The 27,902-nt window shown below is 32.1% G+C and overlaps 1 protein-coding gene and 1 non-coding gene across 3 annotated transcripts in view; both read right to left on the bottom strand.

Annotated features, from left to right (window-relative positions):
- LOC146527251 (glutamate receptor 1-like) overlaps positions 1-27,902 on the bottom strand; it is a 115,350-nt gene that overhangs the window by 74,682 nt on the left and 12,766 nt on the right. For both annotated transcript variants that reach the window (XM_085205679.1, XM_085205678.1), the window contains exon 2: positions 15,065-15,217. In XM_085205679.1, the coding sequence (XP_085061805.1) occupies positions 15,065-15,217 (153 nt within the window). The remainder of the gene's footprint in view (positions 1-15,064; positions 15,218-27,902) is intronic.
- TRNAY-GUA (transfer RNA tyrosine (anticodon GUA)) lies at positions 3,198-3,272 on the bottom strand. The gene has a single exon. It is a non-coding gene; the product is annotated as a tRNA-Tyr (tRNA).

The following is a 27,902-nucleotide window of genomic DNA, read 5'->3' on the forward strand; positions in this document are numbered from 1 at the left end:
ACTTTAGAGAAATTCAAAGAATTCAAGAATTTAGTAGAAAATGAAATAAATAAAAAAATAAAGACATTGCGCTCCGATAACGGAAGAGAATATATAAATAACGAATTTAAATTGTTTCTGTGTAAAACTGGTATTCAGCATCAAACAACTAACCCATATACACCTGAGCAAAATGGCATGGCAGAGAGAATGAATCGCACATTAGTAGAGAGAGCTAAATGTTTAATTTTGAATTCCAGATTACAAAAATATTTTTGGGCTGAAGCGGTTTCAACAGCGGCTTATATTGTAAATCGTTCACCAACAAAAGCTTTGGAATACAAGACACCATATGAAATGTGGACTGGTAAAAAACCAAATTTGAATAACATGAAAATTTTTGGTTGTCATGCAATGGTTCATGTGCCAAAAGAAAAGAGACAAAAATGGGATTCAAAAGCTGTCAAAATGATACAATAATATAATAATTTTTACTGCATGTCGCTTTGTTTTTAATACACACCTTATTGAAATCGGAAAGTTCAATATGACTCACCCTGTATTTGTGGGTTATTGTGAACATACAAAAGGTTACAGATTGTATGATATGAGTAAAAAACAAATATACAAGAGCAGAGATGTTGTTTTCCTGGAACACACAGTCAAAAACAATTGTGTTATAATGCCGCTTACTACATTGCGACAACAGGAAGCTACTGAACTAGAATCTGATACCGATACTTTTGTAAATGAAAGTTCTGAAGAAGACAAATTGTTTGACGCCACCAGTGAATTGTCAAACTCAGAGTCAGATAAGAATGACCCAGATTACACACCAGAGAGTTTCGAAGAGGAAGAAACAATGCCCTTTAGAAATATGACTTTGAGGCCAAGGAATAAACCTACTACATTTTTTTTGTCATGATGAGAAGCCAACTGATTCAGCAATATTATTAAAGGAACCAGAAACTGTGGAAGAAGCTCTTTCAGGTTCAAAAGCAAAAGAGTGGAAAGATGCCATGGATAGTGAATATGAATCACTCCTTCAGAATAATACATCGACATTAGTTACGCTTCCTGAAAACAAGAGGATAATTCCTTGCAAATGGGTTTTTAAAATAAAAACCGATGCAAACGGTAAAGTTGTACGATATAAAGCTAGATTAGTCATAAAAGGTTTCATACAAAAGAAAGGAACTGAATATAATGAGATTTTTGCTCCGGTAGTACGACATACTTCAATAAGATATTTGTTTGCAATGGCTGTAAAAGAAAACTTATATATAGATCAAATGGATGCAGTTACAGCATTTTTACAGGGAGACATAGACACTGAAATATATATGAATCAACCACCGAGTTATGAATATGGGCACGAAGTTTGTAGATTAAATAAGTCCATTTATGGCTTAAAACAGGCCAGTCGCCAATGGAATTTAAAACTAACAGCCTTGTTAAAAGAATTGGGATTGAAAAGTACGTCTGTGGATCCATGTGTGTACTACAAAAATGATAATGGAAACATTCTTGCTATACTGATTTATGTTGATGATTTATTATTTTTTTATAATAACAAACAGAAAGGTGAAGAAATAAAGCAACAACTTAAAAGTAAATTACATATGAAAACATTGGGACCAGTAAATCATTTTATTGGTTGGAGAATAACTCAGAATGAGGCCAGAGACCAAATACATATTGATCAGACTGTCTATATAAAAAAAATTCTACAGAGATTCCATATGACAGATTGCAATGCAGTTCATTCACCATGTGATCTTAGCTCTAAATTGATTAGCACAGGAGAGCAAGATAATATTGTTAAAAATGTCCCTTATCAAGAAGCAATTGGGAGTTTACTTTACCTATCACAGGGTACAAGACCAGATATATGTTTTATAGTAAACAAATTGAGCAGCTTCAATAACAAACCAGAAATGCAACACTGGCTAGCAGTAAAAAGAGTACTGCGGTATATAAAGGGCACAAAGGATTGTAAATTGATATTTAGTCAAAACAAAGAAGAGGAAAGAGTGTTTGGCTACAGTGATTCAGATTGGGCTTCAGATACTAACAGCCGGCGATCATGCACTGGCTACACATTTCTATTTCAGGGTGCTTCAGTTTCATGGTGTTCTAAACGTCAGAACACAGTCGCATTATCAACCATGGAGGCAGAGTACATGGCATTAGCTACTGCCACACAAGAGGCTTTGTGGCTACGACATTTGGAGTCAGAATTGCAGTATAATGTTTCAGTTGCACCTACCATAATTTACTGTGATAATCAAAGTGCAATTAAATTTACAGGCAATGACTATGCACGAAGCAAACATATTGATATACGATATCATTTTCTTCGCGAAAGAGTCGCTAATCAGGAAATTGATCTCAAATATATTGGCACTCAGGAAATGGTTGCCGACATACTTACAAAACCAATTTCTCAAAAGAAGACTGAAGTTTTTTCTACAGCTATGGGTTTGCAATTAAGAAGAGGATGTTGAAATTAACTAATTGCAACACTGAATAACGCCATCTATCTTTATAAATGTCAAAAAACAATGACTTGTCTGTCGATAATTTCATTCATATACTGTAATTTGTATTGCTGTCTGTTTACTAAGTAAATTAAATAATATTGTGTTCTGGAGTTATATTTTCTTATAAATTACTTTAACATTCCATTACTATTGATAAATCTAATCTCCCAAGCCGGTTGGTCACCGTGGGAGAATATGACCACAACCCTCCAAAGAAAAATATAAACATACGAAACATACGGAACATACCAATAAACTACAAACTGAATAAACTATATTACATTATGTGAAGATTAACAAACTTTGGAGGAGGCCTTCACCTGTTGAGGGGTTCTTGCGAAATATATTGAATTAAATACATATATTGAATTAAATAAACAAATAAAAAGAAAAATAAATAATTAATTAAAATATACATTACGTTACTAACCCTAAAATAAAATAAATCTAAAAAATATATACATATATATTAAAAATAAATACATATATATTAAAAAAAAATGTAACTAACCTAAGAATAGCTGTAATTTACTTTAGCAAGAAATAAAAGGCTTTTTATTTATTTATTTATATGTTACTATATTGTATTTTATTTTTTGAAACTGTAAATAGTAATAAAAAATAATTGATAAAATATTATATGAAAAAAAGGTCGGCACGTTCATTGATATGAGTACCTTCGAGCTGGATTTGAACCAGCGACCTATGGACCGTTACAGTCCACCGCTCTATCGACTGAGCTATCGAAGGGTTACACGAATTATCGAAACTAGAGTATCTAAGCTTAAAAAATCATCAATTGATCTACATTACCGTGACCAACGTAACTAATATACTTATTTATATGCTGAGAGTGAGGGATGAGTGAAACTTGAGTAACATACAGCTGTTGTGTCAACGGCGGGATGTGTCAACAATTAAATGCGTTTTTCTGTAAAACTATCCGCAATTTCGAAATTGTCTCAATTATGCACAATTTATCTTCGTTTAACGTAGAAAATTAATAAAGTATTTTAAGGGATAAGTATTAATACCATTATGGAAAACTATGACTCACAATAAAAAATATATTGAAATTATTATTTTTAGACAGAAAAATGATCACTACACGTTATTCTTAAAAGATATGAATATGCCGTCCTGGACTTTTTTGTAGATCTTATTAAGAGGAACAATACTCCAGTACATTATTTTCATGTAGTACTTACCATTAAAACAGCGCATGCGCGAAAGTGTCTCAACGGGTAGGACTTTAGACACATTTATCGTATTTATGTAAATTTACATAAGAATGTACAAATAATAAACTATATATAAACCTTCCCTGAGAAATACTCGACCTAATGATGAAAACTGCATCAAAATCCGTTGGGTGGCTTAGAAGAAGAAAACTTAGAAAGTTCAGACAGACACGAAAAGCGACTTTGTTTTATAAGATACTAGCGACCCCCTTGCGGCTTCGCCCGCTTTTACTACTGGATTATTCATATAATGTATGTTTGCAAAGCACTTAAGATAATGTGAAAATTAATTAAACTCTAATGCAACCCGCATTTTCGTAGTTCCAATAAGGATTTTCCAATTGTTTTACTCGGCAAGGATTTTTTAGTAGGTATCGTAATTTTAAATCTGTGCTACTAATCTTTTCAAGTACTTATTAAAATATATTTAAATGACTATATTTAAACGGAAGAAATTATAAACAAAAACCTACCTACTAATAACAACTACAAAAAATATGAAACCAAATATATCGCGCTGAAATAATACATTCAACTCCAATTATCCAATACGTGCAAACGCATCTAAATCTTCGTTGCTATGCCTCTATAGCGGGCGGGTTTTTTTTTCGAGCTTGTGGTTAATGCTGAAGAGGGTATTCTGTCCCTGATGAAAAGCAAGCACTACGTGGCTGCCTGTGAGGAAAATTAAATAGAATGCATTGGCCGGGAATCGAACCCGGGCCGCCCGCGTGGCAGGCGAGCATTCTACCACTGAACCACCGATGACTGCTCATGACGCGCTTGTATAAGCAAAACGTCGCGGGGCGCGTTTCGCAGCAAGGATCTATATATATAAAAGGACTTGTCCTCACTGGCTGAGGTAAGACGCACGCACAGCCGTAACCGCTGTGCGTAGAAACGTGAAATTTGGTCAGATGTTTTCTTTCGTTATCTGGACATCCACTAAGAAGGGATTTTGAAAAATTTTAATCCTAAAGGGGTGAAATAGGGGTTTAAAGTTTGTATGGAAAAAAAATTAAATCAGCACCGATTTTTATAAAATTTAAAATTTAGATTTATAAAAGTATTTAATTGAACACGTATTTCATCGTTTTCTAGAATTCTTCCACTAAGGGTGCAAACAAGGGGTTGAAAGTTTGTATGGAAAATCTTTAAATGCCCACCGATTTTTATAAAATTTAAAACTTAGATTCTTAAAAGTATTTAATTGAACACATGTTCCATGGTTTTCTAGAATTATCCCCCTAAGGGTGCAAATAAGGGGTTGAAAGTTTGTATGGACAAATTCTTAAATCGCCACCGATTTTTATGAAATAAGAAATTTAGACTCTTAAAAATATTTAATTGAACATGTGTTGCATGGTTTATTAGAATTCACCCCTAAGTGAGCTAGCGAAGCTGCGCGCGTCCGCTAGTGTTTTGATATTGTTACAACTTCTAAAGTACTTATTAAAATGAAAAAACAGTAAAAGACAGTTTTGATCTACATTAAATGGCCAACGTAACTAATATACTTATTTATATGCTGAGAGTAAGGGATAAGTAAAACTTAAGTCGGCACAGCTGATGAGTCAACGGCGTGATGTGTCAACAATTAAATGCGTTTTTCTCTAAAACTATTCGCAATTTCGAAATAGTGTAAAAAGCAAATTTTATCTTCGTTTGACGTAGAAAATTAATAAAGTATTTTAAAGGATAAGGATTAATACCATTATGGAAAAATATCCCTCACAATAAAAAATATATTGAAATTACTATTTTTAGACAGAAATATGATCACTACACGTTATCCTTAAAAGATAAAAATATGCTCTCGCGGACTTTTTTGTAGATCTTATTAAGAGAAACAATACTCCAGTACATTATTTTCATGTGGTACTTACCATTAAAGCAGCGCATGCGCGAAAGTGTCTCAATGGGTAGGACTTTAGACACATTTATCGTATTTATGTTAATTTACATAAGAATGTACAAATAATAAACTATATATAAACCTTCCCTGAGAAATACTCGACCTCATGGTGAAACCGCATAAAAATCCGTTGGGTGGTTTAGAAGAAGAGTTAGAAAGTTCAGACAGACAGGAAAAGCGACTTTGTTTTATAAGATATAGGATAGGATTAGTTAATACAGTAATAAGATTTCTACTACAATTAGTAAAAGTTATGAATGTTTCAAATTTAATTTAATAATTTCTATAATTACTAATTTCTCACCCAGGTCAGTTCACTTATAATGTGTTCTATATATTCTAAAATGTTTAAGACCTTGTAATTACATTATCGTTATTTCAATAAGAATGATTCATTAATTAATGTTGTATATAGACTGAGCAAAAATATTTGTTTTTGCATCAGTGCACTATGTATTGACATAATACATATATATAAATTTTTCTCTTAAATCAACCTGTCTATTACTGAAGTTAAAGTCCGTTGAGTGGTTTGAAAGTTATACGCGTTTCTCGCTGAGAAGAGACTTCCCTTACATGACAAGTATATTATGTAAAAGTAAAAGTTACTGATCACTCTCTATATATATAAGTTATATCAATTTATTTTCGTACACAGACGAAGTTGCAGGCATACCTGGTTATTATATACATATAAATATAATTTTACTTTAAATGAATAGAATAGAATTCCCTTTTAAGCCAACTGAAAAAGTAGGCTGTATTTAAAACAAACACAATCTTTTATTTCATATTAGAAATGTGTTTAAAACAGTCGACCAAAGTTATAGTTACAAAAACTACACATACAGCGAGATTAAACCGAATCCCGTACATTTTTATTTGCAGCAAAATAAAAGACAGAGTTGTCATACAGCGGCGTGCGAAGCTAATTTGCGAAGCTAGTTTACAGAAAAAGACAAGCATTTAAATTTCACAGGACAAGTTAATAATGTAATAGAAACTTTAGCAACACCATTTGAATGATAGGAGAAAGAGAGGCAGACGCTCGCGGACCGCAAAGGTCTAAAGCACTACTCATTAGACCGTCGGTCACCGTTCATTCTTTTACGGGTAATTTGCTTTTGTTTCCTCTTTTAATTTCTGTGTCTGTATTTTTGTATTGTTCTCATTTTTTTTTTCGGAAAAAGTGAACCTATTCACTCTATGATATCTCGTGGCAATGACTGCGATAAGTTTTATGTTTCGAAGAATACAATACAATAGAATAGATACAGATTCGTTTTTTGTTAATAAAAAGTGTCAAAATTTCTGCTCGGAGCTCATTTTGACCCGTAGATAACAAATAAGAGTGGTTGTAAACTTTATGATAAGAGCTCGGTAAATGTGAGAAGACAGCGTATTTTTTATAGTAAAAATTAATTCATATTTTAACTTATATGAAAAGGATTTAAAATAAACCGTATAAAAATATTTTATTTACTATATGAAATAGATGATTAAAATCAGTGTCACGGCTTATCTTAACTAAAGCAAAATTACCTACTAATATAAGATTTTTTTAACTACATCCGCGTATATTGTTTATTTTTGTTCTAAAATCGGTGGACAAAAATATTTTTCTCGAACCGAAATATTCTCGAGCCACTCGCCATAGTCTGCGGTCAACTAAGATTTATGTTCCCGTTCTGTCGCAACAAAATTTTGACATATTTCATTACAATCTTTTTTTTAGCTTCACGATGTAGCATGGTAGGCAAAGAAAATGTGGGAACCTAGAGTTGAAACACTCTGTGGATCTCCTTTCCCCACTTGCCCCAAATTCTCGAGCCTTCGAAATTTAACGCCGCGCTTCGCCTCTTTACCAGAGCGAGAAAATAAAAAATATGAAATATTTTTAATTCCATTCGCAATCTTGTGCCCCTGCGCCTTATTGCAATGCTAACTGTTTTATATTGATAAAATAAAAATCTGCTTATGGTAATTTTAATAATCGATTTTTTTTATTGTATCTTTATACTATGAAACTTGCCTTATTTCCCAAATAGAGTCACAAACGATCGTTCACAATACTTCTAACATATCGTTTCAAATAACACGTTTTTATAAGCGGGAAGTGTTACAAAAACAAAAGAGGCTCGGGTAGACTTCCTGCATTAAAATTCAGAGCTCCCATCCCACATTATTATCTTCACCTAGTCATAAAAGCTTTATGGTGTGTGTATGTAAAACCGCTCTTTATTTCTCACTTTTAGTCTTTAAGAAGCACAAGGAAATTTTCAGGTAAAAATATAATATCCGTTCTTAAAATAAGTAAGATAATAGAATGTACGTTTTACTTTATGTTATTGTAATGAAATATTTTTCATATTTGTGTAGTTTTCAGGATATCGAAATATGTTAAAATAAATTCCTAAAAAAAGACCAAAACGGAGATGGCGACACGAGCTGGACCATTACAAGCCCGACTGGTGGTCAATAGCGCGAAAAAGACCAGAGTGGTAGAAGTGGAGGGAGGCCTTTGCCCAACAATGGGATAGTACAGGCTAGGGGAAAAAAAATCCAAAAAAAATTCTAAGTAATTAAAAGAAAAGTTAATATTTAATATTAATTTATTATAAAAATTCCTCCGTTTCCTTTCATGACTGTAGGTCAACGGGAAGTACAACGCATAAAAGTTGACAAATCCAAGTAACTCAGCTCTTTCAGTCATGACAGACGAACAACAAATTGATTCAATAAGGGATCCGTTTCCTCGTTTTGAGGTATGAAACCCTAAAACTCAAATAGAATGAAATATTAAAATAAAAAATAACTGAGAACTGTGATTAAGCAAACATTGGTTTTCAATCCGCAGTAGTAGCAACAGCGGAAAGTTTGGACGTGGTATCAGTGTCAACTGACAGTTCTGGTGCAAAATGGAATATGAATTTTATTTGCCGGCACGTCGACATGAGCTGGTTTTCTTATTTTTCATTTAAATTTGTAATATAAAATATTTGATATATATATATACTGTATAATATCCCGTCGCTATGAAATATTTTTTTTTCGAGTGAAACTAACGAAATGGGTCACCTCGAATTGTATACTAGCAAAATGGATAAGATTGTAATGCTAATATCGTCATGAAGTATAATCAAAGGTGGCCTATATTATTCATTCATCGACTATATTTTTTGAAACGTACCATATAATTTTGAAGAATAATGTTCATTTTTGTCATTTTAAGCTGTGTTATTCATTTGTTTTCCCCGTTAAGTTATTTAGTTTTTTTTAATTCCTTATACAATACCAAAGAAAATGGCGGCACACGCACTACGTGCATTTTAGAAATTGTTGTTACATATCTGAACAATATACTAATATGTTTTTGTTTTCCTCTTCAAATACATTTTCTAGCTCCTGCATTTTAAATAATTTAAGCTTTTAAAGTTCATTGATGACATGAAATGTACTAAAAGTGTATATTTGCAATTTATCGAGCTTCCCTTTTTGCCTTTATGTTCCCGCCAATCTCTGTTAATATTATTTTTTATTTTTTTTTATTTATAACTTAACAAACTAGTAATATACAGCCTACATTATATTTTGCATTGATATAAATAAAAAAAAATAATCATTTGTTTTTAATTATAATGATTAACAATATTATATATTATTATAATTATTTATTTTATATTTTTTACACAAGCAGTAGGCTGTGAACGCGACAGGTTGTGGGTTCGATTTCCACTCGAGGAAATTAAATATTTAATGTTTTCATTTCAAAGCTCTGGTAGCGAGGTTAAGCGCGATGTTGATTGAGTTCCACCATTCAATACGCAAATTCTCCAGTTGTCGGAAGAAAGTAGCGGGAACAGAAGTGTCTTAATGGAAAAATTATCTTAACGGAGTGGTACTAGGTTCGCTATGTGTTATGAAGTTAAAAAAAACTGGAATAAATATTTTAGTAATAGTAAATAGTAATAATAATAATAATTCGTACAGAATTCACATAATTTTATAACAGTAAAAATATTTGATCCTTTTTATTTCCACGGCATACAATAACGTTCTTTAAAAAATATCAGTTTAATCATAATGCAATGACATCGAACGTAGGAGCTTAAGACTGGGTTCCCTTCGCCTATTAAATTTACACTTATAATTATAAATTCACAAAGTACTGTATGTGAGGTACAAACGATATTATTTTCAGGCTTTGATTCATGGGTTCCACGGGACGAGCTCTAGATATCATACATAGTAAGCTACGTAGCTTATAACTTTTATTTCTACCGAATTTTCAGCTACAGCTACTTTTCAGAAACAGAATAATATTTTTTTTACTGGATTTAATGAAAATGCCTCAATCGAATACATACATTTTCATATAACTAAACATGTATCGATTTTTATTTTTTTTATGTAGAAAAAAATATGGTTAAATTATAATTCGCTTCATGTTCCCTTTTTGTATCGAGATACTTACCTACTATTCATGGAGTGGCGAATTGCTGCTTTTTTTAATATCATGAAGAGGTTTTGCGCCAATTACAATATATTAACATTTGCCTGCTACTTTGGAATCAGGTTCTAGTAAGATTTTTAATTATTTTTATTTTTTCACATCGCCATTTAGCAGAGATGATATAGATACCTTCCACCAAAATGCAGGCCCGCTCCGTCGTTGTAGGCAAGGGAATAGGAGAAGGCAGTATTCTCATCTCCAACTCCCCTTACCCTAGAGAGTCACCATTAATACGACGGTGGCCCGCTACAGGCGGGCTTTCCACCGAGTCGCCGTAGTGGAATGCGTTAGCGATCCTGCGGCGTCTTGCTTAGGTGGGTAGGTCTCGCTGGGTTTTAGTCGGTAGTATCGGGTTCATACTCCGGTGAGCCCCACAGTACCGCTCTTTCGGTTTGCGTAAACTGCATTTCCCAGCGTTAAAAACAGAAATGTAATAAAAACAGAAATATTTAATTTAATATATCACAATTTTAATTTAAATTGATACTTCACGAATACGAAATCTTACTTCTGTACTTAAGATTTAATTTATAAGCGAAGTGCTTATTGAATCTAACAATTGCTGATTGAAAGGTTGAGATATTGAAAGGAATTGATATACCATTGAATTTATCGGTCGGCGTCCAATTATAGATGATTCGAATAGAGGGCTCGACTACCACTTTACATTATTTTATTTCTGAAATTGTTACAGTAACTTAGAATAATTAATAGATTAGAATGAAATTGTGATAACCTTAATGACATTAATTTACAGGTCTGAAACCATCGTGGCACAAGCGCGTGTCTATTAACACGACGATTGTAGGTTCAATTTGCACTCGGGAGAATGTAATATTTAATGAATATGGGGAACTCAGTGTTTTATCAGTAAGTTCCCTCAGCTTAGCCCGCTAAACGCAGGGTACAGCGTGAAGCTAAAAAAGATCATTATTTTAAGAGTTATTCCTTAAAATTTAATTTTTCCTTATTTTTCTCTTCCTTATTTTTCTCTTGTTTACCTTTCATACGGGATCTAACAAACTCGAGTCTTATACAAAGTACTTTTGACGTTGATTTTGCCACATAGAAGGCAAAATGTAAAAATTAAGCGGAAAGTAGGGACCAGTATCTTAACAGTCGCAAAGCAAAGTTTTAAGCTGAAAAATATACACTCAGTTATTTAAGTTTTTTTTATTTTAGCTGCAAGCACATAGCATTCAGTTTGGTAGGCAAATGGAAACTAGAAATCTAGGGTTAAGACATTCCGTCCTCCACTTTCCGGCTAATTATGGATGCCTACATGAGTGCTGAGTGGCGAAACTCAACGCCGTGCTTAGCTTAGTTAGCAGAGCGAGAAAAATGAAAATATTCAATATTTCACTTCCTTGAGTGGGAATCTAACCTATAACTATATTCGCACGCTTGTGCTTCTGCACCACGACAGCCTTAATTCTCATAATGAATTTAAAAATTGACGAAATAAAATTTAAACCTCCACTTTTTGGACAACATCTAAGAAATTAACTCAACGCACCCTTTCTTAATAAGGCATTTCTGACAGTTTTGTGTCCAAGCAAGCTGCAGGCCAATCCTAGTCATTCGTTTCTTTTATTCTTCCTTGGAAAGTTTCACGAAGCTGATATTATTTTCTTTGTAAGAACATCATTGGCGGAATTTTAAGCTTCTTTCATTTTGAAAACTCTTTTATTCAATTTTTAGTTTATAAAATAAAATTTATATTAAGAGAAAAGGGATTAAAGTTGTGATTTCTATTTTTTACTAATTATTTTCTTGTATGTATTACACACTTGTATAATATTTGTAATTGGGGTTCTTCTTTACTTACGAGTTCATGGCTCACATGAACTGGCTAAATAAAACTATAAACGGTGAGTTTCCCTACCGCTAACAAAATCGATTATATTTTCTTGATGGACATTTAACTTCCACTAAACAGATGCAGCAACCTATATAAATTTTATTTTATTAAATTTATCGTACATATGGTTGCATAAAAATATAAACATAAATAATAATGTAGGAGAGGCTCGCCCGCGGCTTCGCCTGCGTGAACTACGTTATTGTTAATTTCTGTCTCCATGGGTACCTACGTCCTATAAGTGACGTCCATGCAAAATTTGAGACTCTTAGCATTTGTAGTAGCGAAGTTTCATACAAACTTTCAACCCCAAAAACAACTCCTTAGAAGTCGAATATTACAAATTCCCGTCTTAGCGATCACCTACGTCCTATAAATAACTCCTATGCAAAATTTTAGATTCCTAGAACATGTAGTTTCTAAGATGTCGTGATGAGTGAGTGACCTTTCTCGATTTTATATATATAGATGATTTTTACTTATAAAAATTATAACAGATCCTTTATTATAACGAGTATATTAATAAATGCATTAATTGCAAAACTGTCACTATATTCACTTGCTCATAATATTGTTTTTTATTCGACTAAGTAATTTTTAAAAAGCCAAGTATGCAAGTTATGAAATTACGGTATCAGAAATTGGATCATTTTCAAACCCATCTCATCAAATGAAATGCTTGGAACGATGTAAATATTCGAAATTAGATGGTCCACTTAAATAAACTAGAGTAGAGTGAAAGATTTATAAGGTTTAAATGCTTATTGAAATATTTTTGGTTGTCAGCAATTATTTTTGTATGTAGTTTATTTCTTTATATTATTCAATTTCTTATTTGTGACTAAAAATTTGGATTTTGAGGCTAAATATGGAGCAGGGGTAGAAGCGCGTGACTGTAAGCGCGACAGGTGGTGGGTTCGAATCCCAATCGCGGTAAAAAAACTTTCATATTTTATATTTTCATTTCCTCGCTCTGGTGATGGGGCAAAGCGCGGTGTTGAGGTACGCCAATCAACACGCAATGCAGCACAAATTTAGCGGAAAGTGGGGAACGGAAGTGTCTTAACACTAGTTTGCCAGGTTCCCTTTGCCTATCTTGTTACGTGCAGGATACAGCGTGAAGCGTGAAGTTTGTAATAGATAGAAAAAAATAAGATGTTTAATTAAAATTAAAATTAATTTAATTTTCTTATAATTATATTACTCAAATGACACAAAGGTAAAACACTATTAGCTAGCTGTGAAAATTAAATTACTTTTAGGCTTTTTATTCTATAAGACGAACTCGTTAGATACGTGTTCTACGAAGAGGCACTTAGATTATAATTAATGGAGATTGAAGATATGGATAATGACATAAGATATCATTATTAATATGTTTGATGTGTACCCTATATATTTGCGGTAGACAGTTATTACGTAGATATAAGCCTATGTTTTGTAAATAATTCATTGTTTTGTCAAAGTGCGGCGTTGAGTTACGATTCTCAACAAGTCATGCCTCAAGAATTCGGCGGAGAGTGGGAAACGGTGTGTCTTAACGCTAGGTCCGCTCTGCCTACACTGCTGTAGATGTTAATACGATGACTAACGTCTTTGGTGGAAAATGGTTAACAAAGTGATCCGTTCCTGTTTTTAAATTTTACTGAGAAAAATAAGCACAGATACGGTGGGAAAAAAATCTACTACTACATTTAAGTTTGTCGATATCAATCCATCTACCAGTAATTAGATTATAGGCCTTTAGGTTTTCTATTATTTTGTTATTGTTATGACAATCGGATAGAATTACTTCTAAGCTTTCATATCATGTAATACCTAGTTAAAAACTATCGCTTTATAAATCTCGGAGACAAAATCGAAACAAAAATAAAAAAAAACTGGCTAATAAACACAGATTTTTTTTTCCACAAGTAATATATAATAAGTTGTCCCTAAATTTATAAGATTTTTAAAATTGAGTTAATATTTAACACGAATGCAATAAAAAAAATAATCTTAATTCTCCTAGTTTCATAATAAATATAAAATGTATGAGCTATCTTCCATTATTAACACTAATGTACATTTCAAATTCATGCTGCTTAACTGAAAAATCTATAATTATGCTAATTTCGTTATTAACTAGTATTACGTACCATATGCACTGCTCTGTGCCCTTTTGATTTGCAATATTGTTTTATGGTTACCATTTCATAATTACATACATATAAAATTAGAATAATTGAATACTCGATTTTACATATTAAATTTTCATAAATAAATATTTCCCTTGAATGGGAATAGATTATGTAGAAAATAAGAATTAAAACGTGTGAATAATATTTAGGTTTATAAATTTATCCGTAAAATATTAATCAATAATTGTTAATTGAGAAAAAATGTAAAATTAATATAATAAATGGGCATAATAACCTGTTAAGCGCGAGTAGAACCTGCCCACTGAGGCTGCCGTACCAATTTCAGAATAGTAAGTAAATGAGAATTACAACTTATAAAAGCTGACAAACTTAAGTTTGCGAGCATTATTATGCACTCTTTTTGTATGAAATTAACTATAAAGTTTGTATTTATTTTTTTCTATGAAATACCAACAAATTTTAATTTTTGGATTTTGTTCTTTTATTTGTATTTTTGTAAATTCTCATTTCGTGCCATGTTTCGTAACTAACAACTAAGTAGTTCCACGGGAAGTACCCTATGAGTCTTGATTACGAATTTCATACAATATGTGCATAAATGTTCAGAAGTATCGTTTAATTGTAATGACTTTGAAGTTTGATTTTCATATTAAATATATGATATTAATTTTAACTTCGTACCTCCACGTGATGGACAACAAAGTGATCCTACAAGAGTTCCGTTTTTATCTTTTAAGGTATGGAACCCTAAAAAATTTTAATTTTAAACATATACATTTTTTTTTGCTTCACGAGTTATTAATTATGTATATACAAATATATTCGAACATAATATTATAAATTGACTAATATTATAGCGTGTAATACTTACTCAATCGTGACAGCTTGAACGCGTCCGCAGTGTTAATGACATCAACGTAAGCCTGAAACTCCAAGCGGCGGCTGCTTATATTCTGGTTGTGAACCGTCATGGCGTATTTGAATACATTTTGAATTTCTTCCGTATTCTGGTCGAAAATTGCACCTGAAACAATGATTTATATATATATAGAGTGAGAAAGTACTTAGCTGGAAAGTGTTGAGCATGTCGAACGAATGGATGATAAAAGAATGGCAAAAAAGATTTATGATGGAAAACTAAGTGGTAAGAGAGGTAGAGACCTCGGTTGACCTTCGAAAACAAAGTATCAAAGATTCTGAAGCAAGGTCACGTAAAAAGCATGAGGTTCATGTATAAAGAGGTTGATGATAGTAGACGAGGCGAAAGAGGTGTGCAGAGACCGTAGCGTTTGGCGCCCCGTTTCCTCTGACTACCCCGCTAGGGAGAAAGTGTGGAGTCAAGTTAATTCTAAAGAATTATTATTACATTTAAAGAATATTACTTAATTACATAAATATTTTGAGCTCGATGTTGCAGCTATTTTAAAATTGTTTTTATTTAAATTTCAGTCTCAACTAAATAGCTATTTTCACAGTCAAACAACATTTGTATATCACATACCATAAACTTAACCTATTCTCCAAAGAAATCAACGTGAACATAAATACATAAGAAAATAAAAAAAAAATATGAAAGGCTTAATTAAAACAACCTATTAAGAGTAAATCAGGAACGAGAGGGAAAAAAAAGCTTTTAATAGAATAGGTTCAGAAGTGTACCTAGCTAGTATCTTTTAATAAACACATAGCTTTGTTGCGCTCAACGAGGGCGTCACAACTCACGCGACAATAAGCAATCGTTGTTCAGCCATAGCCTAATAGGATTTTACACTCGATAACTAGCGCCTTACATCGTGCTTTTATGTTGGAGAACGTTGAGTTCTTAGAAAAAAATGACTTGTTGCTCACTAGAAATAGTTCTATTGAGAGTAGTACCTATATAGGTCGATGTAGCCATTTGTGTGTGATTCTAATAAGTACGTGGAAAAATGTTTTAACTTTTGTATCTCATAACCATCCAATTTGAGAAATTGTCAAAGTGAAATAAATATTTTTCTAAATTTACATAGCTAAAATGAATTAGTATATCATTTTTTGTATTTTTTTTATCTTCACACTGTATTCCCCAGCAGGGTAGACAGAAGGAACCTGAGAACTTGCGCTTAAGACACTTTTTCCCTATTAAAAGTATTGCGGTCCTCAATTTCTGCTGAATTCTTATGATTTTGTGTGTAGTGGCGAAACTCAAAGCCGCGCTTTGCCTCGGTACTACGGCGAAGAAATAATAATATTAAATATTTCATTGCCCCGAGCGGGAATAAAAGCCATAAAGCCGTTTTGTTAACAGTCGCATTGTGCTTTTAGGTGGTAATAGACACCCGTTCCGAAGGCACCCAGGTCGTATCGACCACTGGAAACACTGCTGCAGGTAGGCCATTCCACAGTTGCGTGGCGCGACGAAGAAAGTCCTTACTAAATCGCACAGTAGTAGATTTCCACGTATCCAGATGGTGTGGATGATATGAACTTGAGTTTGCAACGTATTGGGTCAAACTGCTCCCCAGAACACTACCCGTGATAAATACGGTAGAGAAGTGAGGACAGGTCTCTGCACAAGGCCAAAGTGTTAAGCATTTCATAGATCATTGGATCCTCAACTATAGATCTGAATATGTGATCTTGAGATAAATGGTTTTGACAAACGGACAAACATACAGACAGACGGTTATAAGGGTTCCATTTTTCTTTTTACTTCCAAAATCCGGAACCCTAAAAATAACTTAAATATAAAACAATAACCTACACGCCTGAAATTAGATTGTATCCATAATAGCTTTGAAAACAATAAAAGCTAAGATATAGTCCCATAAACAGTCAATTCCGTTGCAAGACAAAGAAACGTGGCCAAATTAAATAATTTGGTGGAAAAATCGCGTTACCGAGTATAACACTTCGGTGGACATCTTTATCGGTATGAGAGCCAGCCCGTATTCTGGGGTATCATCGGGTTATATACGAGCGCTGACCAAACCGTTTATCTGAATCGTTCGACCATACTCCGCTAGTTCTTGCGAACGCCTCATGTGCTTTGATAACACGGAAATGTGGAAAATGAAAATATTATTTTATTCAATTAATTCGTATAATAATATCAAGATTACATTTTAAAATATATATTTTTTTAACTTTTCTAACAATTGTAAAATAATCTATTCTCTTCGCATATATTACCTGTACATATAATATGTAAATGTATAATATATAACATACTAGCAAAATAAATATAAAAAAGACTATAATAATCCAATTCTGTAGCAATAATAGCTTGGATAAGAACTCTAAGAATCTCTAAAGTCTCTAAAGCGTTTTTACACTATCTGTGTCTTTTTTCACTCACTAGAGCATTATACCGTGAGAGCCATTCCGAACTCCCATTTCTGTCGATATGTCTCCAGTTCGCTACGTCATTTCTTTCTATATCGTGTCGAAATGTTTTATTCTAGTTTATGAGAATTGGTGCCTTAGCCTTATTCTTAACTGATTTCGGTAATTTTGTTTCGCCAACGCTTTGTGAGGAAAAACACTAATGATCTTTGAACGAACTAAATGGTTTTCTTACTAGAGTCGATTGTTTTATTGGCACCGGTTTATTCTCGTGTATTTTTGTTCGGTAGTTTTTGTGATATTTTTTTGTATTTGGTACGATATAAGTAAATTATATTTATTTATTTATAAAAAGGTACATTAAAATTAATTATTCTTCTTATATGTTCGAGTATATCATCATTTTAGTGTTTAAGAAACCATGAAATTAATTTCAAGTGCAGTATTTGTAAAAATCTATAGAACCGCATAGTACAAATATGCAAATGTAATAAAACGTGATTATTTTATTTTTATTTTATTTATATTATTATTATTTTATTTATTTATATAAACTGGACATGGATGTACACACATACATATATTTTATAGACATAAAGGAATTCTTATATAAGATGTAACATACATTATATAAAAATTACACATAATTTACCTCTAAGCTACATTTTAAAAAGCAATAATCTACGTAATAACTATCGTGGAACAGTTATTACGGATTTTCGTTACGTCCAGGATTTGTTGGCGTTAAACTGTCTTACCTGACTGCAAGACTGCTGTAACTTCATTAAAAGAAGATTAAAACAAACTTTTTCAGCGCTACAAAAGTATTTAAAACCCCGTCGTAGTACCGTGAATTTTATGAGACAATAACAGCGAGTTGCAATATTACTTGTTGCAGTTTATTCTGTCCGCTTTTTAGCTACTTTGATAGTCACTGAGTTTAATCTTTTACATAATATTTATTTTGAAATTAAATAAGTTTATTGAGAAAATTTATATATATATATATATATATAATATGCAATGTTTATGATCAAATTGATTGGAAGTTTGCTCATAGCCATCACTGAAAGTCTAATTTAGAGCTGCTACATATCACCCACAGCGAATATATACTCGTATAATAATACGAGTATAAAATATATTGATATTATTTGTGTGACAGAAATAAAACGAAAGGGCAATGACACAACCAATTTGCCGGAGTCGGCCTCATATCGAGTACTGTTCTCGTATGTGGCCTTGTGGAAGCCAGTATCCTCGCATTAAACGTAGAGCCGTTCTATACTTTTGGAGCTCAATGATTTGTGGAAGTCTAGACATTTGGTACTGCGTAGACGTTTCCTCGCTAAGCGTTGTCTATCATATGTTGGAGAGAGTTTTAATGAACCAAATGTTTGTCCCTCTGCCCAATTCTCTAACTGTAAAACTACTGTGTTACAGTTAGACAATTCATACAGTTATAAATTTAAATGTCATCTTCCATCATCTGGATACCTGGCACTCGACCACCTTGAAAAAGTGAGTCCACCAAGGTCGGCACTTGTAGCTCCTATGGTATTACACTTATCAACCTCGTTTGCTTTGTCTCTATTATAAAAAAATCGGACAAGCGCGAGTTGTACTCGCCCATCGAGGGTTCCATATAAAAATTGGAGTCTCTTTGATTAGGTCTCAAGCTTGTTGTGAAATTTAGACATAGCTTAGTCAGAGTCCTTTCATCTGATACCTCATTTGAACTAGCGGCTTTAATACCAATTTTTTCCCCCCTTTCCAGGGTATTATTTTTTAGGATTTAAGTAGATATGTATAATTTTTAGATTTTTTTCTAAACAAGTACTACATGTATATGTTAGCTGCGAAATTTCATGATTCTAGGTTAATCAGAAGTACCCTATTAATTTTGATTGCCTTACAGTCGTATCTTTTTTTTAAGTTAATTCAAAAGTACCTGAGATAAAGGGTCTTAACAGACAGACAGACAGGCGGACGGACAGCAAAGTGATCTTATAAGGCTTCCTTTAGAAATACGGAACCCTAAAAAGGATACTTCAGCCATTACAGTATCTAATTGAGAGATAATCATAATATTAGAATCTTATTAAAAAGTTTTCAAAAAAAAAATTAAGCAGAAACTTTTAAAAGTAGCCTCACATTATCATTTTCTTTACATTTAATAAACTTAATTTCTAAATATTATAAATACCTGTTAACATTTAGAAGTGAAACTATAAAATGTTAAAACATGTTGACTACTGAGAGCCAGGACGGTCATCACTTGACCCAAATGAGACCCATTGTGTAAACACTTCAAAACAAAACATCAGTTCATTTGCCACCAGCTTCAGAAGCCAACAAATTTATTTAATCAATTACTTGTGATATTTATAATAACAATAGGAAACCATACAATTTTATCTGGCGATATACTCGTACTAATTTAAATTAATATCTATATAAAGGTATTTCAAGGTTCAAATAAAATTTTAAGGGTCACGATGATGCCAAGGTCAAATCCTCAATTATTCAATGATTCAATTTATATGAAAATTTACTTTATTCTTTCATTTAGGCCAAATAAAATTATCGTATATTGTTTCATCACATCATAATATGCGTTTCTTTGTATACAGTAATGAGGTTTCTGCAAACAGTAAATGTTCTAATCATGTACATTAACAATTTTCAATTTAAATTTAAAATATTAATTTATGATATGAAGCTCGTTGTTCAATGTGAACAGATTTTAATTGTATAGAATCAATTTAAAAGTATTATTATTTATTATACCTCTGTCGGTTGATTAATATATCGATAATGGAAGAGAAAGGCCACGCTGCAGATATTTTGTCTGTCTCTCTTCTGGTGTCTCCCAGCTCAGGCCACATGTGAACATTTCTGTGCGAATGTTATCCAGATTATTTACGAGTTAAAGAGCACTCTCTACAAGTTTGGAGCAACTCGTTGGGTCACCTGATTTATTGCGATGCTCGGGGTCTTTGAAGTTAGCTGGCACCGGTAATCGTACCGATTTCATATTTTTTGCTATATTTCTAATCAAAGTTTCATTTTCATGACACATGTCAATAATTTTTTTGTGTTTTTTTGGTGACATTTTTTACGTGTATGATCGTTTAGTATAAACAATGAAAAGCTACTAGCACTATAGTTTAAAAACTTTTTTCTTATAGAAATGTTTTTACAGTAAACAAACTCAAAAAAAATATAAAATAGTGTTAAACTAGACAGTAACATGACTAATCATGAGATAATTTAAAAGCTTATACGCCGCAATAGTGTAAACACTATTGCATGTTGGCGGAACGCCAGCAGTGTATGGATATTATTCATGTAATTACTTTTAAGGCTGTTAGTGAAAAAACAGAACCCGCATAACAGAATAGGTATAAAGAATATAGTGTTAAGGCACTTCATCCTCTACTTTCTTCTCGATTTCGAGATATTGTGTGTTCAATGACTAATCTTTGTTTTCCCAAAAGTGAAAAAATGCAAATAATTTAAATATTATGATTCTCCTCAGTAAGGATTAAACTCACAGCCATCTTCTTTACCCAATACCTTATGGTTCTAAATTAGTGGATATTTGTGACATATTACTATTACGTAGGTACTCGTAACAACACTTCTAATATTACATACATCATATTTTACAATAATAACACACTTTTTTAATATGCGTAATATTAAAAAAACTTTGTCATTTCATTCAAAACCTGCTCGGCAGATTAGATAACATTTTTTAAAACTTTCACGCTGTATACCACACATAGCAGAGTAAGTGGGAACCTAGTGTCCAGACACTCCGTTCCCCATCACTCCGTTCTCCACGTTCCAACGAATACTCGAAGCATTGCACCTTAAGCGGTAAAATTCACCGCCGCACTTTGACTCGTCACCAGAGCGAGGAAATAATTATTAATTAATATTTAATTCATTCCCACTCATGGAAATGGAACCCACTACGTCGCGTTTACAATTGCACTCTTATGCCACATCGGCCTCTAGCTCAACTCTAAGGCTAGATAATAGGTTTCTTGTTGTAAATAGTTATTATAAGTTAAATAGAAGAAATTCTGTTCTAGACTAGATATTATTCCCCATTTGTGTAGCTCGTTTTATTCGTAATAACGTTTCATATTCATACCACTGTTATATCTTCCAATTTAAAGAGCAGTTTAAGTGCACTGAGATAAAGCTAGGTTAGAAATATTGACTCTAATTATAACATTTGTAATACCAAAGTTTTGAAATGAATATTTCGTAATAGCATATTTGTTTCTAAATTGTATCTTTTTTTAATGATATGATTTATCTTAATTTATTAACTTAATTAAAAAAATCTCAATTATATACTATAGGTTTAAAAATCTATTATTTACTCCAGTCTTAACTAAATATGTACAAATTGTCATGAAGGTCTAGGATTTTTTTTTCCCTTCAATATACCTCGCATACTTGCATGCTTTTTTAATTATTATTTTTATCATTTGTTATATTTTAAAGTTTTTTCTTTTTTTTTTTTGTAATTGAACTCATTTTGATCATACTAATTTATGAATGGATGCTTGTTAGGCGGGCGTTAATAACTGCCACACAGTTTGCAACTAATGCGGTTATTATCGTTATAAATTGTTTTTTTTTTTTGTAATTTTGTTTATGAATAAATTATAATTATAACCTCAATTATAGAAAGAAATGGATAGATACTGAGGTCCCCTACCTATAAACTACCTGTATACATATTAAATCACATAAAACAACTATAGCCATCACGACTGGAACACGTCTAATATATTTATAATATAACAAAAAGTATGAATAAATCCTACAAACTCTGATAAGAACGACATCTTATTTCCATAACCACATTCTACACTAGCACTAACCAAGATATATGTTACCTCAGGATAAAGCCAGCAGATATTATTACATGCAAAATGAAATCGGTGAATCCATCTAAAGTGACAAAGACTTACAGTGATCCACCTTTAATATACTTGAAGCATGTACCATTATAAGATATAGAGTCGCAATAGTGCATTCTTAAGTAACATGAACTATAATAATCTGTCTATACCAGACATTGTAAGCATTTAGTACTTTTATATGAAAAGCTGTAAAATAAAAACGTGGAAAACTTTTTTTTTATGTTAGTTGTTAAAGGTGTTGGGTAATAGTGATTTTCAAAATATTATTATATTATAATTATGAACCTAAGTATTATAGCTGTTAATCTTCTAGCGGACCTTGGCTACGAAAATTTGAAATAATATATCAATGTTAGTTCAAGTCTAATCTAATTTATTGTTTTTAATGTAATACAAACATTGATTTTAAATTTACACGTATAAAATCCGTTTCTTACTTTACAGATTTAAAAATCCAATGTTGGAGTAATAAAAATAAAGAATAAGGTGTGAATTTTATTGCCTTTGATCTCTTTCACAGGTCAAATGGAATAAAGTGCAGTTACCAGAGTTGGATGGCAAACAAAGTTCTGACAGAAACCTAAAATCAAAAGCTGTTTGGCATTCACACTCCAATATGTATTACAAAGAAGCGATATGTCTATATGAAACGTGTACTCAATGATACCAAGACAAGAAAAATAAAAAATAAAAAATTAATATTGTATTATATAGAAATAGCATTTTATTATATAAAGTAGGGTGAGAAAAATTCCGTGATTCAAATTACACCTAATAAGATTATACATATTATTTAAAACAGCTATAAGCTAAATATAACTGAATATATAAACATATTTTTCATTATTATAAGTCTGCGTAGAGAATAAAATATGTTACATTGCCACGTCAGTCTATTATAACATAGATTTAAAACACTTATTACTGAGACCGTTGCCATACTGAGGCCGGGTGGCACAGGTGTGACTATAAACGCGACGGTTGTGGGTTCTATTCCCACTCGGGGAAATGAAATATTTAATATTTTGATTTACTTGTTCTGATAACGAGACAAACTACGGCGTTGAGTCCCGCCACTCGACACGCTGTGCTTCAGAATTCCCCGGAAAGTGGATAACGGAAGTATTTTAATGATAACCAGGTAAGGTAACCAGGTCCTTCTGGCTACCCTGCTATGTGCAGCATACAGCGTCCTACTGAGTGTATTTGTGTGTATCATGTTACTTAATGTAACTTGAACCGTGGTAACTAGAACACCCACGAAGCACCGCTATTGAAAATAGGTAAAATTTCCAATACAATATTCGCTCCTCGAATACTTTCCACAAGTTTCGCTTTTCAAGTGGAGATAGTCATTAAACGAACAAGAAGTTGATTGCAAGAATTTATGCAATATAAGAAGTGTGTATCAGAAAGTTGCATCTATAACTTTGACGGTAACGTTGCGAGCTTTGTCTAAATATTGTTAAAACTTTTCACGGCTTTGTTTCAAGAAAATTCAATATTGAGGGAAATTTTCTCATACAAAATATTATTCGACAAAATTGAGATGTTCGTTATAAATTATCTTAGGTACTTGTCACACACTGAACTCTGCTATTTGACGAGAGGCTGTGATAAAACGTTTTTGTTTTTTCTTAGCTTAAATGATTGCCTCATTCGTCTCTACTGTTTTTGTATATTGCTGTAGGGACCATTGATCTTATGTTATACCACTTGTATATAGCTTATATTTAACTCAAAATAGAAAGAAAAGTGTTTTTGTTAAATTAATTTTAAAAAATCATTTATCTATATATATATAAAAGGACTTGTCCTCACTGACTGAGGTAAGACGCACGCACAGCCGTAACCGCTGTGCGTAGAAACGTGGAATTTGGACAAAAGTTTACTTTCGTAATCTGGACATCCACTAAGAAGGGATTTTGAAAAATTTTAACCCTAAAGGGGTGAAATAGGGGTTCAAAATTTGTATGGTAAAAAAATTAAATCGGCACCGATTTTTATAAAATTTGAAATTTAGTTTTTAAAAGTATTTAATTGAATACGTGTTTCATCGTTTTCTAGAATTCTCCCTCTAAGGGTGTAAATAAGGGGTTGAAAGTTTGTATAGGTTTTTTTTAAATGGTCACCCATTTTTATAAAATTTGAAATTCAGACTCTTAAACGTATATAATTAAACACATGTTTCATGGTTTTCTAGAATTCACCCCCTAAGGGTGCAAATAAGGGGTTGAAAGTTTGTATGGGAAAATTCTGAAATCGCCACCGATTTTTATAAAATTTAAAATTTAGACTCTTAAAAATATTTCATTGAACACATGTTTCATGGGTTATTAGAATTCACCCTTAAATACGCAAGCGAAGCTGCGCGCGTCCGCTAGTTCACATATAAAAGATATATAGATTTTTTTACATGTAAAGCGTACGTACATAGTTCCTAAATATTACAAATAGTTCTAATATTAAAAAAATAATTAAAAATGATCACTAAAAGTGATCCTTTCACCGCCAATTTTTTTTTTAAATTAAACATGGCGTAGTACCATAAACCGTATCCTAAAGTAGCGCTACAAAAGTTTCGTATTTTTACTAAAATTGGTACAGCCGTACTGTCACGTTTGCATGCATTCGACAAAAAATATTTCGTTGCTCCATAGTTTGCGCCGATGACTGCACCTGTAATAGTTTTTTTATCACAGTGAACGCCGTTGTTTCGCCTAGCTGGATTCCAAAGAGACATATTTATAAAAAACATATAAAAAATATATGGACAATGGTTTTTACGCTGCAGTATCGGATGGCTCAATCGGGGAAGCTTATTTTTTTAAGGCTTGAATTCAATGATATTTATCTTTGCTCTATATATAATGTATCACGACAATAAAGTATTTTTTGTATTTATGTTTTACGTTACCCGGAGGATTCCACACAATAAGTAATTCGTCAAGAAATTAATTTGAAAGCTTTAGATTGTCTAACTAAAAAGGAGTTCATACATTTTAAATTATGTTTTCTCTGAAAAAAAAACTTAAAATCGACAACATTCTTTGACATATCTGAATGCAAAGTAATGTTCATATACATATGTATCAACTGGCAAAACGACGGCGAATGTAAATAGTTCATAAAGAAATTACGACTTACAAAATAAGCCCAGACTCACCTAGAAAAAATCATTATCTTTATACAGATATATATATTTAATAGTTTTTTTTATATGTATTGTAGTAGAAAGAGCTAAGAGTATCAAAAACTCGAAGTTTATACATTTTACATATAAGCAAAACATATATTTAAAATAAGAAGAATGTAACAGTATGAATTTTGAATTAAGAAAAAATGTCCACCTGAACATAAAAACCAATGAAACACTGGTAGCTTTATTTATCTTTTTTTTATTATTACAATTCCAGCATACAGATGACTGATTGATTCAATGTTATTGTTGAGCATTTTAGGCCAGTATTGAAAATCAAGGACAAATTTGTCACAATGTTGCCTTTTTGAAGCTCCGGATATCTATATATATAAAAGGACTTGTCCTCACTGACTGAGGTAAGACGCACGCACAGCCGTAACCGCTGATGGTAGAAACGTGAAATTTGGACAGATGTTTACTTTCGTAATCTGGACATCCACTAAGAAGGGATTTTGAAAAATTTTAACCCTAAAGGGGCGAAATAGGGGTTGAAAGTTTGTATGGAAAAAAATTTAAATATGCACCGATTTTTATAAAATTGTAAATTCAGACTCTTAAAATGATTTAATTGAACACGTGTTTCACGGTTTTTTAGAATTTACCCCCTAAGGGTGCCAATAAAGGGTTGAAAGTTCGTATGGAAAAATCTTTAAATCGCCATCGCTTTTTATAAAATTTGAAATTTAGACTCTTAAAAATATTTCATTGAATACATGTTTCGTGGTTTATTTTAATTCATCCCCTAGGGATGCAAATAAGGGGTTGAAAGTTCGTATGGAAAAATTTTTAAATCGCCACCGATTTTTATAAAATTTGATATTTAGACTCTTAAAAATATTTAATTGAACATCTGCTTCATGGTTTTCTAGAAATCAGCTCCTAAGGGTGCATATAAGGGGTTGAAAGTTTGTATGGAAAAATCTTTAAATCACCACCGATTTTTATAAAATTTGAAATTTAAACTCTTAAAAATATTTCATTGAAAACATGTTTCATGGGTTATTAGAATTCACCCCTAAATACACAAGCGAAGCTGTGCGCGTCCGCTAGTATATATATATAGTATTTCGTTATAAAATATATTTATTAAATAGGGACGCTATATATAAATACAAACAAAAAAAAATCTGAACATTTATGTTGAAACATACCAATTCATTTATTGATTTGGTATTTCCTGAATAAAACAATCTTCTTCTATCAAGTTTTATCTGCATACTCGCTTAGGTTAGTAGATACTAGACTAGTAAGTGGATATATTAAATGAAACGCGGCCACCATTCAAGATAGAATTGGTAGCAAATTGGATTTTCGCGATATCATTTTGAAGTAAAGAAAATAGTACTTGGTTATAGAAAAGTCCATTCCACACAAATCATGTAAAGCTTTGCCATTATAAGTGACACATCAACTGGATCTTTTGAAATTACGAATGCTCACAGATATCAGAAAAACAGGTTTATTAATGTTTTATATCTTTGTCAACATAATACGGCTTATGAAAATCATATTTTGTATTGATTAATAAATTGTATGCTGGATTAACCCTAAAACACCTACCACATATTTATACAGTTCAGGATTCGATAATGGTCCTACAAAAACGATTCTTTCTTTTATAATGATTATACTATCGACCGGAAGTGTGGTCTAGACCGAGAAATTGGATATATTTTAGTCAGAGATATATTCTAAAATAAACACTACTAATGATAGAAAATTACTGCAAAATTTTGTTAATTATCTATTACAATTCACTAATGAACTTTATTGTTCCATTTTTTGAATCCAACATAAGTAAGAGTTCACATCACCACATGGTTTGTTTTCGTCGTCTGACATATTCTGTTTCAACCAGCTCTTCATAGTGAAATCTCCCAGAGAAATTATGATTAAAACTACTAAAAAAAATTTAAAAAAAAATGGTAAAATTTATACAACAAAAAACACAATACGATCAAGCATTTTGTAAGAACTCTCTCAGAACTATAGCGATAATTTTTTACTGGCCTAAGAGACATACTCGCCCACTTAGAACGTCGCCAAATGGCTACAAGACAGTTAGGGGTGCGGCGAAACGAATGCAAATATTAATACGAAATTAAGGTAAAAACATTCCTTAATATTAATTCGTTGAGATATAGTAAATAGGTAGTTAAGGGTTAAGGTTTATTATTAAATTAATATTGATTTATTTATTTACGTGGTTTTCGACTTCACTTGTCTACATTTAG

This window comes from Heliconius melpomene, chromosome 21 (genome assembly GCF_056956725.1).
Source record: "Heliconius melpomene rosina isolate 202511_hmr_F chromosome 21, ASM5695672v1, whole genome shotgun sequence".
Taxonomy (NCBI): Eukaryota; Metazoa; Arthropoda; class Insecta; order Lepidoptera; family Nymphalidae; genus Heliconius; species Heliconius melpomene.